The 19,423-nt window shown below is 33.6% G+C and overlaps 1 protein-coding gene across 1 annotated transcript; it reads left to right on the forward strand.

Annotated features, from left to right (window-relative positions):
- Positions 1–11,096: 11,096 nt before the first annotated feature.
- LOC110757365 (very-long-chain aldehyde decarbonylase CER1) lies at positions 11,097–17,111 on the forward strand. Its single transcript, XM_021958955.2, has 10 exons — positions 11,097–11,271; positions 11,575–11,798; positions 12,084–12,316; positions 12,650–12,869; positions 14,866–15,241; positions 15,347–15,454; positions 15,614–15,814; positions 16,302–16,397; positions 16,516–16,689; positions 16,786–17,111. The coding sequence occupies exons 1-10, from the start codon at positions 11,212–11,214 to the stop codon at positions 16,963–16,965; spliced, it is 1,872 nt and encodes a 623-aa protein (XP_021814647.1). The 5' UTR covers positions 11,097–11,211; the 3' UTR covers positions 16,966–17,111.
- Positions 17,112–19,423: the final 2,312 nt, after the last annotated feature.

Raw genomic sequence — 19,423 nt, forward strand, 5'->3', positions numbered from 1 at the left:
TTCTTGTTCTCAAATTTTATAATTAAAAAAAGATATTATTTTATACAAATTGTTTTATAACACAAGGTCATTCTCATAATTAATAAAACTAATTTTAACCCTTCTCACTCATCTCATCACCGAAAGTTAATCTCAAAGTGTGGATTTTTTTGGCATCTCCACTACATTCGCTATGAAAATTTGTTGGTGTAACATTATGATCGTAGAGGCCACAGCCCTTAAATTTGAATTTATTGGAAGGGCTTTTTTTAAAAGTAAATCATCATGCAAAATCATTGTCGTCCCATTATAGCAAGGGGCCTTTACTTGGACTGTTGAGTTCTAAACATTCATCAATGAGGTTATTCAAGATACTCAAAAAGAAAAAGATACTTTTCCAATCTATATAATGAAATGATTTGCAGGTATTTCTCTGAAACTCTGTTGAACAATAGTCTCAAACTCAATGCAAGTGATCCAGGTCCTCGTCTTCATTAAGTAATTTGAGTCAAAACGGCTGGAAAGCAAGTAGTTGAGAGGGCAGCTTTCACTTTCACTTTCAATATTCACTGGTTTGGTTGGGCTGGGCAGATCGTGCCAGTCACTTTAAGTAATTGGCATGTCTCATGCAGCCATGTTTGAACACTGAAAGTTCAGAAGCACAGTTTGAATTGAATCGTCTAATCAAGTTCATTTCAACAACTACTTAACTGACACACGTCTTTATATTCATCTTCTGGTACATTGTATAGATATGTACCGCCATAATTGTGTCGGAACTAGATGCTAATTTCTCCATCTTTGCTAGAATTCGGTTGAACCAAATTACAAATCAAAGCTATCCTTATCCTGTATAATAAAATCCAATTACATTTATGACAAAACCAGCTACTAACTAGAAAGACTTTTCTAAAGAGACTACTTACATCTAGCAAACTCAACTATGTTGAACAAACGAGAATAAAACTAAAAACTAAAAAACGACGACAAAAGAAGAAAGACCACCTTTAATCTTCCTCCGAAACATGACAAAAAGCACCACCTAATCATTCCATAACCCCACTTTTAACTAGACTGCACCGAAGTTTTCCCCGTCCGATGAATGGAAAGTGTTTTACATTTCACAAAGGAAAGTATTTTATTGGAAGACAATGTATTAATTATTTGTGCACATTCGGTGTTGCACGTCTTGCAGACCAGAAAAAAAAGATGTCAGATTGCTTTCGTATATGAAAGATCAGTTCCAATCCCAAGAAATCAATGAAGCCAAGCCAAGTTCCAAAATCACTTCTGCCAGTTTTGACAATTCAATCCTACTTCAGATTGTCTTTATTACTTGTGCCTCTTTCGAGGTGTGTGACATTAATGCAAAATCTTCCTCCGGGACGTAACAGTATTTTAATCACTCTCTCTCTCTCTCTCTCTCTCTCTCTCTCTCTGTATGTGCAGGGTGGCTTGTGGTATGAAACAAAACGATACATATACATACGGTATTTTAATCACGTCACAGGTGCATGGCTCTTGGCTTATACATATACATACAGTATTGTAATTCCATTTTGAGTGATGACATGAGGAAAAAAAAAGAAGCCAAAAAGGAAAAGGTAGTAGGGTTTTGTAATGTAGCTTTGGGCCTCCTCTTCTGAAGGGGAGGAGAATTTTCTCGCTCGCTAACGTCCTTGAAACAATTAAAAGAGAGAGAGTGGCTAAAAGCCTAGTCTAACTTAAATAAAGTGTTATTTGACCAAAAAAAACTTAAATAAAGTGTTAAGTTGGTGTAACGTAATAAATAAAGTGTTGAACTTTTCTTGTCTGGTGAATTCTCAACGGGCATGTGAACTTTTCTTTTCTTGTCTGGCTCGCTAACGTCCTTTAACATTTCTATGTACAAAGAGTTAAGTTGGTAGCCAGCCAGCCCAGTAACTACTAGACAAAAACAGAGCTTGAGTTCAAACCATGTAGCGAAAGAAGCATGCTTGCTCGAATGTTATATACGGAAGTATGCACATAATTCCCACATACAAAGTATGTGTACTTCTATGAGGAGGGGGAAAGGGATCTGTTGCCAGTAGGTATGACAATAGGTCGAATCGGGGGTGGGTATGTCATTTTCATCCCTATCCCCGTTCAGTTTTTTCCCCTCATCCCTGCCTTCATACCCGCAATATTCATATCGGGGATTCCCCATTGTCACCTTCGTTGAGGAATGAGTTCCCCTACCCGCCTCATTACGGAAGAAAAAATCAATATAAAACTACTTTGTTGAAAGAAAAAATAGGATTCATACAAGATAATGAATATATATAATATATACGTATAAGACAATATAAGAATGTTTACAAATTGACTAGAACTCAACTAAATATGTAAGTAGTGTGGCTTAAGATTCGTTTAAATTATATAAACATATAATATAATAATAGAAAATATAAAATTTAATCGGCACAATCACTTTAATATATATATATATATATATATATATATATATATATATATATATATATTCTAAATGAGGAGGGTTCGGGTCAGGGATTAAAATATCATCTTCTCCCCTCCCCGAACACCATACCCAAAAAATTCCTCGTACCCATCCCCTACCCGTTTTTCCTTCATACCCAACCAATTAGGGTAAATCCCCGCGAAGACCCTTACTCGCGGAGAAAATTGTCATCCCTAATTGTCAGGGGGTGCAAATGGGAGAGAGAGAAACAAAAGGTAGGGGGAAACATAATGGGGAAGGAGTCTGTGGGAGAAGAAATCGGGGGGAGGGGGTTGGTTTGGATATGAGGATTTTTTTCCTCTTGTTCTTCAATTTTTTTATTTTATAATTTTGTATTAATTTTAACCATTTTTTTAAATTATGAAAAGTCATATTTACCCTAAATTTTGGTTAAATTTAACATAAAATTAGATGGTGGGAACAATTTATCGAATAATAAAGAGTTGATGGACCCTTTGAGCGAATAATTTAGTTGAATGACCAAAATACAACTCTGGTATAAGTTTGAGAACCATTTGAATAAATAACCCATTAATATTTATTTGTTATATCACAAAAGTAGATAACATCTGATTATTTCATTTCTTGTTCTCAAATTTTAAATATAATATAATATAATTTTATACACATGGTTTTTTAACACAAGGTCGTTCTCATAATTAATAAAACTAATTTAAACCCTTCTCACTCGTCTCATCACCGAAAGTTAATCACAAAGCGTATATTTTTTTGGCATCTCCACTACATTCTCTATGAAAAATTTGTAGGTATAACATTATGATTGTAGAGACCACAGCCCTTAAATTCGAATTTATTGGACGGGCTTTTTTGAAAAGCAAAAGCAACATATCCACATGTAAATCGTTGTTGTGTTGAGAACTTATAGCAAATCCCTTTCCTTGGACTGTTGAGTTATCGTCGGCTGAGAACTTGGCAGATATGTTTTAATTATTATATAGCGATGTGGCAAATGGTCCTAACCTAAAACGGCAACCAATAAATACAAATAAATTGTTTTTGTTTTTGTTTTTTTCGGACTATGGTTTGTCTGGGAGAGGTGGAGGCAAATAAATTGATGGGCTGAGGAAAAAATAGGGTTTGGACCTTATGATGAAACGCCACCTATAATCTTATGCTCAATTCAACCATTAACAAATCACCAATGAAATGACCTTTTTCATTTATTATAATGAACGTTGTACAACAATAAGTTCGACATGATGTGTTAGAACCTACCCACAACCCTAATTCAAGTATTTTTGTGTTACTTGTATTTTTATTCAACAACTGTCATCTATTATATTCCAACTAAATATCTCTTACAATAAAATACAAACTACGTGTTTAGACTCAATATCACACTCTTGAACACAGTGGCGGACGTAGGATTATGATCTCATAGGATCATAGTATAAAAGTCTCGAAATTTTTTTACAAAGAAAATAACAAAAAAAAGAAAAGAAAAGAAAGATAGTACTTTCTTTCATAATTCATGACAAAACTAACAAAACAATCTATAATTGTCCACGACAAGTTTTTATCTTTTGAAAACGTTGCATTATAGCTTCGTTATCAATACAAGTAAATACTTTACGCACTTGAGTGATGCATTTAAGCAAGTGCGATAAGTAGTACGAGCTTCATTTGTTTGCTTGATCACAATTGTTTCAATGTGTGCTTTTTGATTCGTCAGATTGTAAGCACCGTCTCTAGTTTGGTTGTGAACACTACCAACCGGTCCATAATGAATATTAAACCTCTAATTCATAGCTTCTCTTGCACTTAAACTACACGGATTAGGTGAACTATCCATAGAGATACTTTTCTCTTAAAGTATCGTTCCATGATAATTCTACACATTAATTAATTAATTCAATCAATTATAATTTATAAAGTGTACTGTATACTCTAATCTAATCTAAATAATAATATCAATCAATATAAAACTCTAATTCAATTATTCAAATAACAAAATCAATCAATATCAAAATCATATCAATAAATTCTAATTCATAAAAAATACCACATATCAATCAATAAAAATTCTAATCCAAATAAGAAATAAGTAAATCAATCAATATCATACCAATAAATTCTAAAATTATATCAATTTCATTAAAATGATAAATCCAAAGCCCAAAATAATATATGTAAAGTAAAGAATTATAACTCACTTGGTTGGTGGTGGTGGTGGCGGCTGTGGCGGAGGGCAAGAGGTGGTCGGCGACGTCATGGAGTGGTTGATGGTGGTGGTGAAGATCCAAGGATTAGTTAGGGTTTTGAGAGAGGAGAGGGAAATTTAAAATAATTTGGCTCAAAATGACGTCGTTTTGAAGTCAGGTTTTTTTTTTAAAAAAAATTATATAAAAAAAAAAACTCGTATGGACCAAAACGGTGTTGTTTTAGCCTGGTGTTTTTTATAAAAAATTTGGCCTCGCGCACGCTGCACAAGGCAACAACATGCAGGCTCTTTTGCACATTTCATCGAACAGGTGGTGTGTGCCTTAGGGTCGCACACCAGTCAGCCTTGTGGCCGCTTGAGACCTTCACCATCATTTTTTTCGAATGCCATGGGGTCACCTAACCCCATTTTTTCCTTTGTGCGTCCGCCCTTGCTTGTACACATGAATACCAATACAATGGTAGTTACTAGTGTTGTAGAAAGGTAATAGCATTTAAAAACATCTTACTATTGTAAGATGACTTTAAAAAAAAAAAAAAAAATCAAATATGTTTGACAATGCTTTTAGAAATGTCAAAAATAATTTTTTATAATTAAAAGTATTTTCAATGTCATTAGATAGAAATAATTAAAGTGTTTATGTGTTATAAAAGCACTTTCTGATGTACTTCTAGTAAAAGCACTTAATGCTTATATAGCAAACAACAAATATGTGACAGTTTAGTATCCTGTGGTTGTACTCGTAAGGCATGTTAGTCCATGTCCTCTTAATTTTTGCAATTAGATGCCCCAGTTTTTTAAATTTGTTACAATGAGATTCCACCGTTAGGGTTTTTATTAGTTGCCTATGTGGCACTTATGAGTCCCATATTTTTATTTATTTTAAAATTATATATAATAAAATATTTAAAAATCAATTTAAAAAATAAGAATTTTAAATAAAATAAAATAAAAACCCATCATCACCAAGCCACCCCTCTTCACCGATTTCTTCTCCCCCATTCCCCCAAGACCACTACCCCTACCGGCAGAATCCAACCAGATTTCTTCTCTCTCTCTCTCTCTCTCTCTCTCCCTATGTATTTTCTTCTCAGTGGCAACCAAGGCCCACCCCCAGCCTCAGTGGCAACCAAGGCCTACCCCCGGGCCCCACTCTCAGCCCAACCACAACCCAACCTATCCCTCTCTCTGTAACTTCAAAAAGCCAACAAATTGAATAACAAAAATTCACAATTTTTGTACTCGAAGGTCTGCAACCCAATTTGATGGCTTCTGAATTCAGCGAGATGAAGATGGTGGGTTGTAGATGCTGGAGGTTCGACAGAACGAGAGGCCAGGGGGGCTGTGCGAAGGGTTGCGGTTGTTGGGGGCTAGAGGTGGGAGTGGGGTGTGGGTTGCGGCTGGGGGGGTGGGTGGGGCCTGGGTTGCCACTGATGCTGAGGGTGGTCTGGATTATTGGGGAGAAGAAAATACAAAAGGAGAGAGAGAGAGAGAAGAAATTGGGGAAGAGGGTTGGGATGATAGGTTTTTTTTAAAATTTTTAATTTCTTATGTTTTTAATTGATTTTTAAATATCTATAAATATTTTATTACGCCTAAATAAAAAGTAAATGAAAAATGTGGGATCTATAAGTGCCACGTAGGTAACTAACAAAAAATATGACGGTTGAACCATACTGTAATAAATTTAGAAGACCGGGGTATCTAATTGCAAAAATCGAGAGAACATGGACTAACATGCCTTACGAGTGCAACCAGAAGGTACAAAACTGTCATTAACCCTAGAATATATATTACAAATGTGACCACAGTCACTACAAAAAAAGTGAGTAGTGGTCACATTTTTTTGGTGACTATATTGGTGACTAATGATACTAATAGTCATGTTTTTCGGTGTCTAAGAGTATCTCTCATGGAAGAGACAAATAAGTAGGCAAAATATACCTACTCTCCCAACAATGCAATATTGCCTACTTCAAAATGAAACGGTATATTGAGCCCAACATTTTAAGAACACCTAAAAAAATAGATTTATACATTTTTAACAAAGGGGAATGCTAGCAACCTTCTCTCTAACCTTCTCCTTTGGACCTTCTCCATTTTTTGCTTGACATGTGTCATTCTCCTTACACTTAAAACAATGTAATTAAGATATTATACAAGCTAACTTTTGCTTTCCAAGTTTACCCTTATTAAATGTATTCAATTTATCCAAAAACATTTCACAACTTTCTTATCATCTTATTATTTTTTTTTTAACTTCAATTATTTTTTTATATAAAGAAAATGTATGCTTTTTTAAAAAAGAGGATGTCCCTTTTTTTTAACGTCAAATTTAGACCTTTTTTTTTCTATCTAAACCCCTTGTGTTAAAAAAAATGGACATTTTCTCTTTTTTTTTAAAATTAAATTAAATTATTTTTAAAAGTAGACATTTTCTTTAAATAAAAAATAATTGACGTAAAAAAAATTAATGAGGTGTAAGAAAGTTGTGAATTTTTTTTGGATAAATTGAATACATTTAATAAGGGTAAATTTGGAAATCAAAAGTTAGCTTGTATAATATATTAATGACATTGTTTTAAGTGTAAAGAGAATGACACATGTCAAGCAAAAAATGAAGAAGGTCCAAAGGAGAAGGTTAGAGAGAAGGTTACTAGCATTCCCCTTTAAGAAAACCCAAAATGATGAATGAGTACATTGAAAGAAGAGCTCATTATAATATCCCCTTATAAAATAGAAAATTTTCAATATCATATCAGCTCTATTAATATGTTGAATATTTTTTAAAAGAAAAGTGCTGTAAATTATTAATTAAAGGATAGGGTACCTCAAGGTTTACTATTTAGGTGTCAACTCCAATGAATTGGTTCTATATTTTTTATTATTAAAATTAAATGTCGCTAATTTACCAGTATGTGAGAAGACTAGACACGCATAATGATAGTAACAAGAAAATTCATGACTAACTACCCAAAGGTCACCAAAACCAATTTGGTGACTTGGAGATGGTGACTTTTGCGTTTTTTTTTTCTTGTAGTGAGTTGATGTGAGAGGAATTTTAATTATGCAGACGTGAGCGTGCATTGTTAAATTTTGGTAGCTATTTTGGCAGTATTTTTATCATTTTGTACACTATAAATTTAAACCTTTTTCTAAACTAATTTTCCTACGTATAATGTTAGCCTTCAATTTAATAGAATTTTTTTATATTATATAAAAAGAAATTAATATAATGTGATGTGTTACGCCATAAAAATGGTCCTGTAAATGCACATCCCTAACATGAGTTGGGTTCAAGAAATTAATGTGGTAGGGCCTTCTCGACCTCACCCTGTATTGAGCCACAATAATCATCTACAAACTAGACTAACCTAGTAAAATTAATCTTGAGCTTGATGACAGACACGTGCAATTACAAAGTTGTCAAAGAAAACCAAAAAAGATAAACTAACAAAGTTTAACCTAATAATTACTCATGTGTTTACTTCATATAAAAGAATAAAAAAACAAGCGAGGTCCACACAAAATCAGGAATTCAACTCCTGCTTTTTGAGGAATTGAACTCTTGGGTGAGAGGTGGTATGATGTTCTAATTTCTTGGAGAACTGGCCCATTAGGAATCCATCTTTTTTACTCATTATATCCTCACACAAATTTTAAAATTTCAAATTTACCATCCACTTTAACCCAATAATTTATTTAGAACAGCTGCATTTTAGTACTCAAACTAGTTTCAATTCCGATTCACAAAAATTTAGTAAACAACTTATTATAAGGAATTAATACCATTTCTACCCCGATTCCACATAGTTTAGTTAACAACTTTAATGGGAATCCGGATTCCAACTCCTCCTCAATTATCAATTCCTCCTAACCCGATTACGAATTAGTAAACATATCTATAAAGTATTTGGACGCCACATATCACAACAAGAAATATTCCTATTGAGCATATAATTAAGGTTTAATTATCAATGTGCCCTTTGTGCTTTACTGAAAATTTCACTTTACCCCCTACATTTTAAATTGGGTCAACATGCACCATGTGCTTTATTTCCGTGTCCCCCGTTCCCTCCATTCCGTCAATTTGTTGATGTGGCATAGGTATTTTAGTAATTTTAGCTACTAAAAAATTTCAAAATCTAATTTAAATATAAAAAACAATTTAATAATATTTAAATAATAAGATAGATTTTTTTTTTTTTTTGAAAAACCCCAGCACCCGAATAGCTAGCCCCACCACCACACCTCCCACCATAACCAAATCCAATCCACCGAGCCACCCATGGCCAACACTCCGCCATGGTTCAAACATGATCTCCCTACCCGGGTGATACCCACCACCTAGCCACCTTCACCCCCCAGCCATGGGTTGGGGACGGTAGTTGGTGATGGGGAAGGGTTGGGTTGTGGTAGGAGGTGTGGTGGCTATTCGGGTGTTGGGTTTTCTTATTTTTTATTTATATCTTTCTAATCTTATTTATTATTAAAATATTTTAAAATTGTTTTTTATATTTACTTTAGATTTTGAGAATTTTTATATCTAAAATTACTAAAATTCCTATGCCACATCAATAAGTTAACGGTTTTACTAACCAAATTGATAGAATAGGGAATGAGGGACACGGAAATAAAGCACATGAGGCATATTAAAGCAGTTTGAAATGTAAGGAGTAAAGTGAGATTTTCGATAAAGCATAGGAGGCACATCGATAATTAAGCCTATAATTAATCACTAATGAGCTGATGATGACATACCTATATATTTTTGCCGACTAAATATATCATGGTCATGTGGGTCATATGAGACTTATTAGCTCTTCTATACTTTCAATTTGTTGATTATTTGAGCCAATTCTCAAAACTTTTATTTTGTGCACTAGTTTTTTTTTAAATTTTTTAATTTAAAGAATCTAATTTTTTTTTCCCTAACACAATCATAAAATCTACATTTTTTTTTATTGAGCTTAAAAAAAATAACCCTTAATTTGTCATTATTATTTTGAAGTATTATTAAATATAAGGGTAAACATGTAGATGATATGTGATGATGAAAACCATTTAGGATGGTTAGACATAAACCCAGATAGATACACGAAAAAGGCTATGCAGACGCATGGGGCTTATGGAATCCCATTTTCCTGCGATGGTTAGACATAAACCAAGATAGATACACGGAAAGTTGGTCATGAGCTTGACACCTCTTTACGGTTTTGATCAAGTAGGACAATTTCAGCCAAAAACACCAAATCAATGTGGACCAGCAGAAGCAGGTGGGAGAAATAAAGAAAGGGTTAGGATCACAGCCTGTCAGGAAAAAGTAAATATGTGCATAAATATTACAATTTTGTTTTTCTCATTTTGTTTCCTCAAGTAAATGAATTAATGACAAAAAAAAAAAAAAAACTAATAAATATATATTTTTTTGGTCGGTATAAATATGTGACATATATGCATAAAATATCAATTACAAAATAGAATATTTATCAACAAATAAGGGATCTTTCTCTGGCTAGATAAAGTGATGGCAACATGACATTAAATATTTTATGTTGCCTTAATTACTTCAAATTCACATAATAACAACCTAAGTATCTTAGGTTGTGTGTGGTAGATTAACATTACTCTATACATGAACTATACTTTTTCCTTTATTTTTATATTATTCATTGAGTTATTTACATTAATACTCCCTAAGGTTTTTGGGGCTTTCACAAAATCCCTTGAGATTTTAGAAATTACATGAACACCCCTTGAGGTTTTAAATTGTTTTCACAAAACCCCTTTCTATTGATTTTTCGTCCAAAGATTGGTTATTTTATATAAAAAAATTTCTCCAAATAACAAATTTAGCCTTTGAGATTAGATTGCACATTCATTCATTAAGGTTAATTTTGTCATTTACATACTTTTTGTTTTGTTATGAAATCATTAATTTTTGGACAAACAATCAACGGAAATGAATTTTGTGAAAACAATATGAAACCTCAGGTGGTGTTTGTGTAATTTTTGAAACCTCAAGGAGTTTTTGAAAACACCGAAAACCTCAAGGGGTGTTAGTGTAAATAACTCATTATTCATTCCACTCGACTATACTCGGATATACTTTTCCCATAAGTATTTCTTAACTGAGTTTTTCATGACATTTTAATAAATAAAAAGTCCCATGAAATTTTCATAAATAAAAAATCTATGAAATTTCATAAATAAAAAAACCTATGATATGAAATTGTACAAGGCAAGTGTTTTTCTAATTGACATGCAACTATAATTGCATAATAAATTTTCAGCCACCCATCTCCAGAACCACTTGCTACTGGACTTCGAGTACATCTTCAACTATTTTGCCAACATCTTAAGAAAGAAAAAAAATATCCAATTGCCAATTAAAAAGCCTTGCATTATAGGCACCGCCAGGCACATCGTACTCAATTTCAACTCAATAAAAACTCTAATGTGGTGGCTAAATGGTTCTATATATACAGACATAAACACCTCTAAAGCTATAGCCTGTGCAAAGTAGCTCTTAGCTCTAGCAAACAAAACAATGGCTTCCACACCAGGAATTCTCACTGACTGGCCATGGACTCCTCTTGGAAACTTTAAGGTCTCCCTTCAGAAACCCTCCCACCTCTCTTTCTCCCTCTCGTCTGTCTTTCATGTACATATTTAACACGAGAACATTTTCGTTCCCACTCTTAATCGATGTTGAACATCGATAGTATGGCATGTGTTGAACTGTATGCTTCAAATGGAATACATTTACTATACACACTTCATTATATATGCATCATGGGTTAATATATGATTATATATGGATCATCATCATCATCATCATCATCATCATCATCATGTTGTGGGATTATTTTGATAAGCTTTCTTTTTCTGTGTGATGTATTGGGTTTGGCAGCATGTGATCTTGGCTCCTTGGATCATTCATGGCGCTTACTCGTTTGTGGTTAATGATGGGAAAGAGAAAGATCTATCTTATTTCCTCATCTTTCCACTTATGCTGTGGAGGATGATCCACAACCAGATATGGATCACTCTGTCTCGATACCAGACCGCCAAGGGCAATGGCCGAATCGTTGACAAACCTCTTGAGTTTGAGCAAGTCGACCGAGAAAGAAATTGGTGAGCATTTATAAAGACCTAAATAAGTTTTAGAACTTAACTTTGACACGTTAAACTGGCAATGTAATCTCATAATCCGCCTGAAAATAAAATATCCAAGACTTGTGCCCAGTTAAGAGCATGCATCATTGCACTTGAAGTCTTAAATTCGATACTCCCCTCTCTTTATCGCTTGTATAAAAAAAAGTCCCTAACTTAGGTTCTCATTAGATAGCATATAATTACTAGAAACTGAACGTCATTTGGGATTTTGTTGACTGGTTTTTTTGTTTGTTTGGAATTTAGGGATGATCAAATAGTGTTCAATGGGATTTTGTTCTACCTAGGGAGCAGGCATCTGCCTGGGGCTCAACAACTGCCACTTTGGAGGACAAATGGGGTTCTCCTGACAATTTTGCTGCATGCTGGCCCAGTGGAGTACCTCTACTATTGGCTCCACAGAGCACTACACCATCATTTCCTCTACTCTCGCTACCATTCTCATCACCATTCCTCTATTGTCACTGAGCCAATCACTTGTAAGAAAAATAACCCTAAATTAGTACTATTTTTCTTCTGAGCATATTGTGTTTAAATGATTTTTTTTTTTACTTTCTATTATTTGTACCATATTTATTGACTACCTCTTCAATAAAGATAAACCCCACTAATATATATAAGACTTATCTGTATTAAAGAAGTGGTCAGAAATGTAGTCACGAAACGTGGCACAAATAGCAGCACTCGTTTTATATAAATTTTTTAGGTGAAAATGTTTTAATGAAGTTTATATGCAAAACAAAAAACTAATAAAAAAAAGGTAACCTAAAATTGACATGGATTATTATTTTTCTTTTATGTATATTTTGCAGCTGTGATTCATCCATTCGCGGAGCACATAGCATATTTCATACTCTTTGCTATACCTATGTTGACGACAATATTCACGGGGACAGCTTCAATCATATCCTTTGCTGGCTATGTTACTTATATTGACTTCATGAACAACATGGGACACTGCAATTTTGAGCTCATTCCAAACTGGCTCTTCTCCATTTTCCCTCCTCTTAAGTATCTCATGTACACCCCATCGTAAGTTTCTCCTCTCTCTCTCTCTCTCTCTCTCTCTCTCTCTCTCTATATATATATATATATATATATATATATATATATACACACACAACTGATTGTACAGAAGAACAACTTTACATACATAGACTTCTCCCATCGTAAGTTTCTCCTCTCTCTCTCTCTCTCTCTCTCTCTCTCTCTCTCTCTCTCTCTCTATATATATATATATATATATATATATATATATATATATATATATATATATATATACACACACAACTGATTGTACAGAAGAACCACTTTACATACATAGACTCCAGAAGGAGCGATGCATATATCGTTTACATAATTTAGTGGTAAAAAAAATTACAAATGATTTCCGACAAAAAAATAATTACAAAATCATTTTTTGTTAGAATAATTATTGTGTTATCATTGATGGTACAATTACATGATCCTATTGAAAAGGAAAAGCCTGAACACGTGTATGGAGGAATATCCATGTGGACCATGCTGGTAGAGACACGCGTGTCATGATATCACAAGTGACGTTCCTCATGTGGCTCATAGCTTGTAATTAATGTTCATGTGGACCCTAATTAGAATTCACACCAGCTGCCAAACCTAATTTTTTTAGGGTTTTCCGCTAATAGGCCTAGTTTAACCATGACATGTTATATAAAATTCCTTAGGCTACATTTGGTTCATATGAAAGGAGGTTTGGGGATGAAAAATTAATTACTTTCTCATGTTTGGTAAGTTCAAGTATGAGAAATGGTTGTCTAGCACATCCTTGGAAACTTTGGGAAAATGGACTAGCATTAAATGCATTTTGTTTAGTGTTGTTGAACGAACTCTGAGTACACCCTATGATCTAAGTACATTCTAATATTTAAATTAAAATGCAAAATTAACTAAGTACACCCTATTTTACTACCAAAAATACCCCTAATACACCTTAACGATGCAAAATAAGGCCTATCCAGATTTACAGGATTTTTTTACATAATCAAGAGAGTATAAGGTTTCTATAGGATTAATTGTTTACAATTATCCAGCGATGCTAGAATTGATGTAGAGAAGGAATGTAATGATGTGATCTATTTGTCGCGTTGTGAGAAACTTTTCGTGGGAAAGGAGGGGGAGGAGGAAGAGGAGGGAGCAGAGAGAGAATTTGTTATTGGTAAATTTTTTACAATCTAAACCAAAAAAACCAAAGTTAATATCTATTTTGATGACTCGCATCAATGAATATTACTAAATGACGACGTAATAAATTATTGGAGTTAATATTAAGGTTTTTGGAAGTAAGTCTTTTTGCTTACGTTTGATTAGGGTTGAATATGGTGAATAGAGTGTACTTATTAAAATTACATTTATTTCACAATTCAATATAATGTTTTTTTTGTCATTTTATATTAGGGTAAATTAGTAATTTAGTAAATAGTTTGGTAGTAGGGGTACTAAGTTAATTTTAGGGTTCGTTTAACAAGGCTCTTTTTTTATTTGATTTCATTTGAGTATACTTGAAAAAATTAAACAAACTTTGTTTTACATTTCTACGCAAACTAAACATGGGAAATGAAATAAAATGGTATTTCCTAGTTACTTTCCCGCTATTAACAAACATGGAAAATAAATCTTCCATTTCTCATCTCTTGGATAAAGACATAGGAAATTATTTTCCATCAAATCCTTATTAGAAGACATAAGCGCTTTTGTTAGAAGTACTTTTATAAAAGAACATTGAAATATTTGTTAAGTGCTTATTGAATGTGCTTTTTCAAAAAGGGCTTTTATTACTCATAAGTAGATTAAATTTTTAATGTCAAACGTGATAATCAGAAGTGCTTTTAGTTGTCATATATTATCGGTCATATGATATATCTATATTATTGTTAGTTTCAATTTTTTTTTTATATATAGAAAGTTTCAATCTTTATGACTGTAAATTTCTGACGACACAAATCACATGATATATCATTATCCATGATTGATTCAATGTTGACATATGCAGGTTCCACTCTTTGCATCACACACAATTCAGGACCAATTACTCACTGTTCATGCCAATCTACGACTGCATCTATGGAACCATGGACAAATCTTCAGATACTCTCTACGAAACTTCACTCAAGAGAAAGGAAGAAACACCAGATGTTCTTCATCTAACCCATCTAACAACACCTGAGTCCATCTATCATCTACCGCTAGGATTTGCTTCCCTGTCCTCTAAGCCTCATACATCAAACTGGTACCTATGGTTGATGTGGCCTGTGACTTTGTGGTCCGTGATGGTTACTTGGATCTATGGCCGTACATTTGTGGTTGAGCGGCAGCGTTTTGACAAGCTAAGATTACAAACTTGGGCCATACCCAAATACAGCGTGCAAGTAAGACCATCACCAACTTTTTACTTCTAATTTATAGGTCACTTGTTATTTTCTTTTTTAATGAGATTTGATCTGCTTTTTTTGGGTTTTATAAATGAATTGCAGTACTTCTTGCAATGGCAAAATGAAGCTATCAATGGCTTGATTGAGGAAGCCATACTGGAAGCAGAGGAAAAGGGTGTCAAAGTTTTAAGTTTAGGTCTCTTGAATCAGGTAATTAATCAATTAGGGGACTCGTTTGGTTGTTTGGTTTGGTTGTTTTTTATCTTTTTCATTTTTCTCAATGCTATACCAGTAAGAAAAACATGTAACTTTTTAATTATTTCGGTTACAAAATAAAAAAATTAACATAAAACTTTGCAAGATATGCAGGGTGAGGAGCTGAACAGATACGGGGGTCTATATGTTCACAGGCATCCTGAGCTGAAAATGAAGGTGGTGGATGGAAGTAGCTTAGCTGTGGCTGTAATCTTAAACAGCATTCCAAAAGGGACAACCCAAGTTCTTCTGAGAGGCAACCTCACCAAGGTTGCTTATGCCACTGCCTTTGCTTTGTGCCAAAAGGGTATCCAGGTAAATTTATGCATCACCTATATAAACGGGGACGGGCCTAGAATTGTAAAGTTAGGGGGTCGAAATAGAAAATACAAGTATATCAAGAGTTACATGTGAGAGCTAAATATTTCTAACTTAGTCATGAATAAACCCTCTCTTAAAACTCTCTGATTTTTGTCCTTCCTTCTCGGTTCTCTGATTTTTGTCATTTCTCTCATCCCTTCGATCTATATTTCTTCTCCTTGATCTCTTATATTCTTCTCTGTTCTATTGTTTAAGTGCTTAATTGAATACCTACGAGTTGTACTACATCAATTGGTATTAGAGCTAGATTTTGGTTTAGAAGGGGCCATTGACTTTAATTATAAGTTGTCTATATATTATATATAATATAATAGAGGTGACATAAAAATTCTGGAGCCAGAGCCACTCTGACATGTTGGGTCTAATCATCTACGAGACGATGTTTTTCCCCATATCCTAACATAAATTGCGATAATTTCAGGTAGCTACATTGAACCAGACCGAGTATTTGAAGCTCACAAAATCACTAGATGTCACTGAGAGTCGTTTGGTCCTTGCAAGAAGTTATGCCCAAAAGGTATCAATTATCTGCTACAAATTTTACCTTCTTCAATCCTATTTTGCTATTGTTCTCTCAATATGTTTTGGACACTTAAGAATGATATTAAAAATGTATTAATTAATTGAATTTGCAGATTTGGTTAGTGGGAGATGGATTGAGTGAAGAAGAACAACTGAGAGCACCAAAAGGAACATTATTTTTTCCATTCTCCCAATTTCCACCAAAAAAATTACGCAAAGACTGCTTCTATCATTACACTCCGGCAATGAAGACACCCACATCTCTTGAGAATGTTCATGCTTGTGAGGTAATTAAGCAATTATTTTATTTTTTTTTGTTATTAATTATTAAATTAAGACTGATATATATTTTTAATTTGCATTGTTAATTATGTTATTAACAGAATTGGTTGCCAAGAAGGGTGATGAGTGCATGGCGCATAGCAGGCATAGTGCATGCCTTGGAAGGCTGGAAGGAGCATGAGTGTGGTTACAACATGTCTAATATTGACAAAGTTTGGCAAGCAACTCTCCAACATGGCTTTCAGCCTCTCATGATCTCTACCACCCGCACCAAAAATTAGTTGGCTTCATCAAAATATTAATTACATGCACCCTCTTCTTTATTATAAGTAATCCCTTATTTAAAATTATGTGACTCTATTATCATGGTGTGTATCAGTTACTCTATTATGGATATCACTATTTATTGAAGTAGTATTCATTTCAATAGTGGCGGATTCATGATTTGAAAGTCGATTGGACAAAATTTACCAACTAAACTCACCGATGCTTAAAATTAATTAAAATCAACAATCTATGTTGCATGGTAAGGGGATGATACGACAAATAAAATATTTTATTTTATATATATATATATATATATATATATATATATATATATATATATATAAATAGGAAGCTCATAACTTGTATTAATTAAGAAAACATTACATTATCGTGCAAAATAGAAGACATCTAAACATAACCATCTTCCATCCAAACCACTAACTTGGAACAAGATAAAGCAAACGTTGCTAGCGCATACGCTGCACGATTACAAGTACGGGGTTGATACTGGCACACACTGTTGGTGAACTGATTCAAAAGAGAACGAATGTCCTCAAACAACACACCTTCATCGGCCAAATTTAGATCTTTTTGTTTTCTTCCTGTGACAACCTCTTGCGCATCAGATTCAAGAACAATAGAATGGAGACCCAAATATACTGCTAGTTGGAATCCAAAGCACACTGCATACAGCTCCGTCACTTTTGGCGAAAAACTGCCCACCATTGGTTTTCAAGCAGCATTAACTAATTCTTCATGAGAGTCCCTGATCCCTAGACCCCTAACATGGTCATGTTGGTTGACAACACCATCTACATTAATTTTATATGTCATATGGGGAAGAGAAGCTCTCAAGCAATGGAGAAAACACTTTTTGTTATTCCCGACCAACATAGTGATACGTCGGATAACTTTTCCATATGTCATTATGTTATTGGTTGGGGATAACAAAACAGTTATATCCCCGTTACAAGTAAGTTTTTTTGCATTTGGAGGCTTTCTCCACTACATATGCAGATGAATTATTATTGATTTAACACATTAGTTCTAAGTTTTATTATTATTATTATTATTATTATTATTATTTTAATAATGAAACTCATTAGTTCTAAGTTAAATACATTACATTTGGATATGTATTTAAAGAGTTTTATTCAATTTAGATTATGCTTCTGTAGGTAAGGGCTTACAGGGGTTATTACTTGTTGGGCCATGCTCAAATATAAGTGATTTAAAAATAAAAAAACCAACCCATTAGTAAAACGCATAGTTTCACTAAAAGGAGGCAGCGACCAAAGCGATGTATATTCAATTAGGTCCTCTTCTTCACTTGGTTGGTGCCGCCGAAAGTTGTTGGAGCAAATGCACTCCAGAAAACAGTGAGATGCAAACAACACTCTTATTAGCTCTCTTATCCTGAAGTAAGAGAGTTTCTTTTTTTATTGGCTGGGCATCATAGATTCGGCCGGCTGGCTGGGCGGCCCTGTGTGTAGGTCTGTCACTGCATCCCAAAATAAAAGAATGAAAATTTGCATAAACTTAATAGAAACTTTAATATAGTTAGACATATATGGTGGGTTTGCAACACTTTACAAAGTTCAGGTGATTAAAAATAAAAAATAAAAAATAAAAATTCAGGTGATAATAGTGCACATGCTTACAAGTTATGATTGTATTTATACAAAATTCCCAACAACAACAAAAATGAAGTTGTTAGGTGGAGAGATAGGAACATGTTTCAAATTTCGATCACTTAGGATGATAAGTACATTATCATCCACAGTTTGAGTGAGGTTCTAATTCAAAACTTTAACTTGACATATCTTCTTTAAATCATGAATTTGGATTGTTGAAAAACCTTTATTCATTGAGGGAGCAACACATATGTGTCAAACAATACTAACAAAATAAGCACAAGACACGTAGTACAATATTTCAAGTCATATTTTGAAAACAGAGTGTATTTAATCAAAAAAAATTGTATGAAACAAGAATAACACTGTTTTGCTATTCCCAACCAATCACATACTATCACGTAGAAAAGTTATCATTTGTGGCATGTCGCAATTAGTCGGGGATAGCAAAATAGTGCCATACCCGTTTCACACAAGTGTTTCTCGTATTTAATAGGGGAAAATCAGAGTGCCATGCATCATCTATTTCGACTGAATGTGGATAATTATTATTAAGTAACATGGAAGCACGTGATCCATTGACCCTTCCATATGTATAGCATACCCTAATATCATATTAGAATATGAGTACCCAACCCAAAACCAATATACTATAGATAATGAGGCCTAAAATCTTTTAAACACTAATTCAATGAAAAATGCAACAATGTCAATCAAATAATTTGTGTTTTCTATTATTTATTTCACTTTGGATATACATATGGACATATGGTTTCTGGTTTAGTATTAAAACTTGGGCTAGAGCCCTAAATCCTAAAGCCTATGCGCTTAAACTCCG

Source organism: Prunus avium, chromosome 2, assembly GCF_965620075.1.
Source record: "Prunus avium chromosome 2, drPruAviu1.hap1.1, whole genome shotgun sequence".
Taxonomy (NCBI): Eukaryota; Viridiplantae; Streptophyta; class Magnoliopsida; order Rosales; family Rosaceae; genus Prunus; species Prunus avium.

What these genes read in the sequence shown, in the direction of transcription:
- LOC110757365 (XM_021958955.2), top strand. Translation starts at nt 11,212, where the DNA reads ATGGCTTCCACACCAGGAATTCTCACTGACTGGCCATGGACTCCTCTT. An exon ending in CTCCTCTTGGAAACTTTAAG is followed by an intron (nt 11,272 to 11,574) that starts GTCTCCCTTCAG and finishes TGGGTTTGGCAG; the next exon opens with CATGTGATCTTGGCTCCTTG. An exon ending in GTTTAGGTCTCTTGAATCAG is followed by an intron (nt 15,455 to 15,613) that starts GTAATTAATCAA and finishes CAAGATATGCAG; the next exon opens with GGTGAGGAGCTGAACAGATA.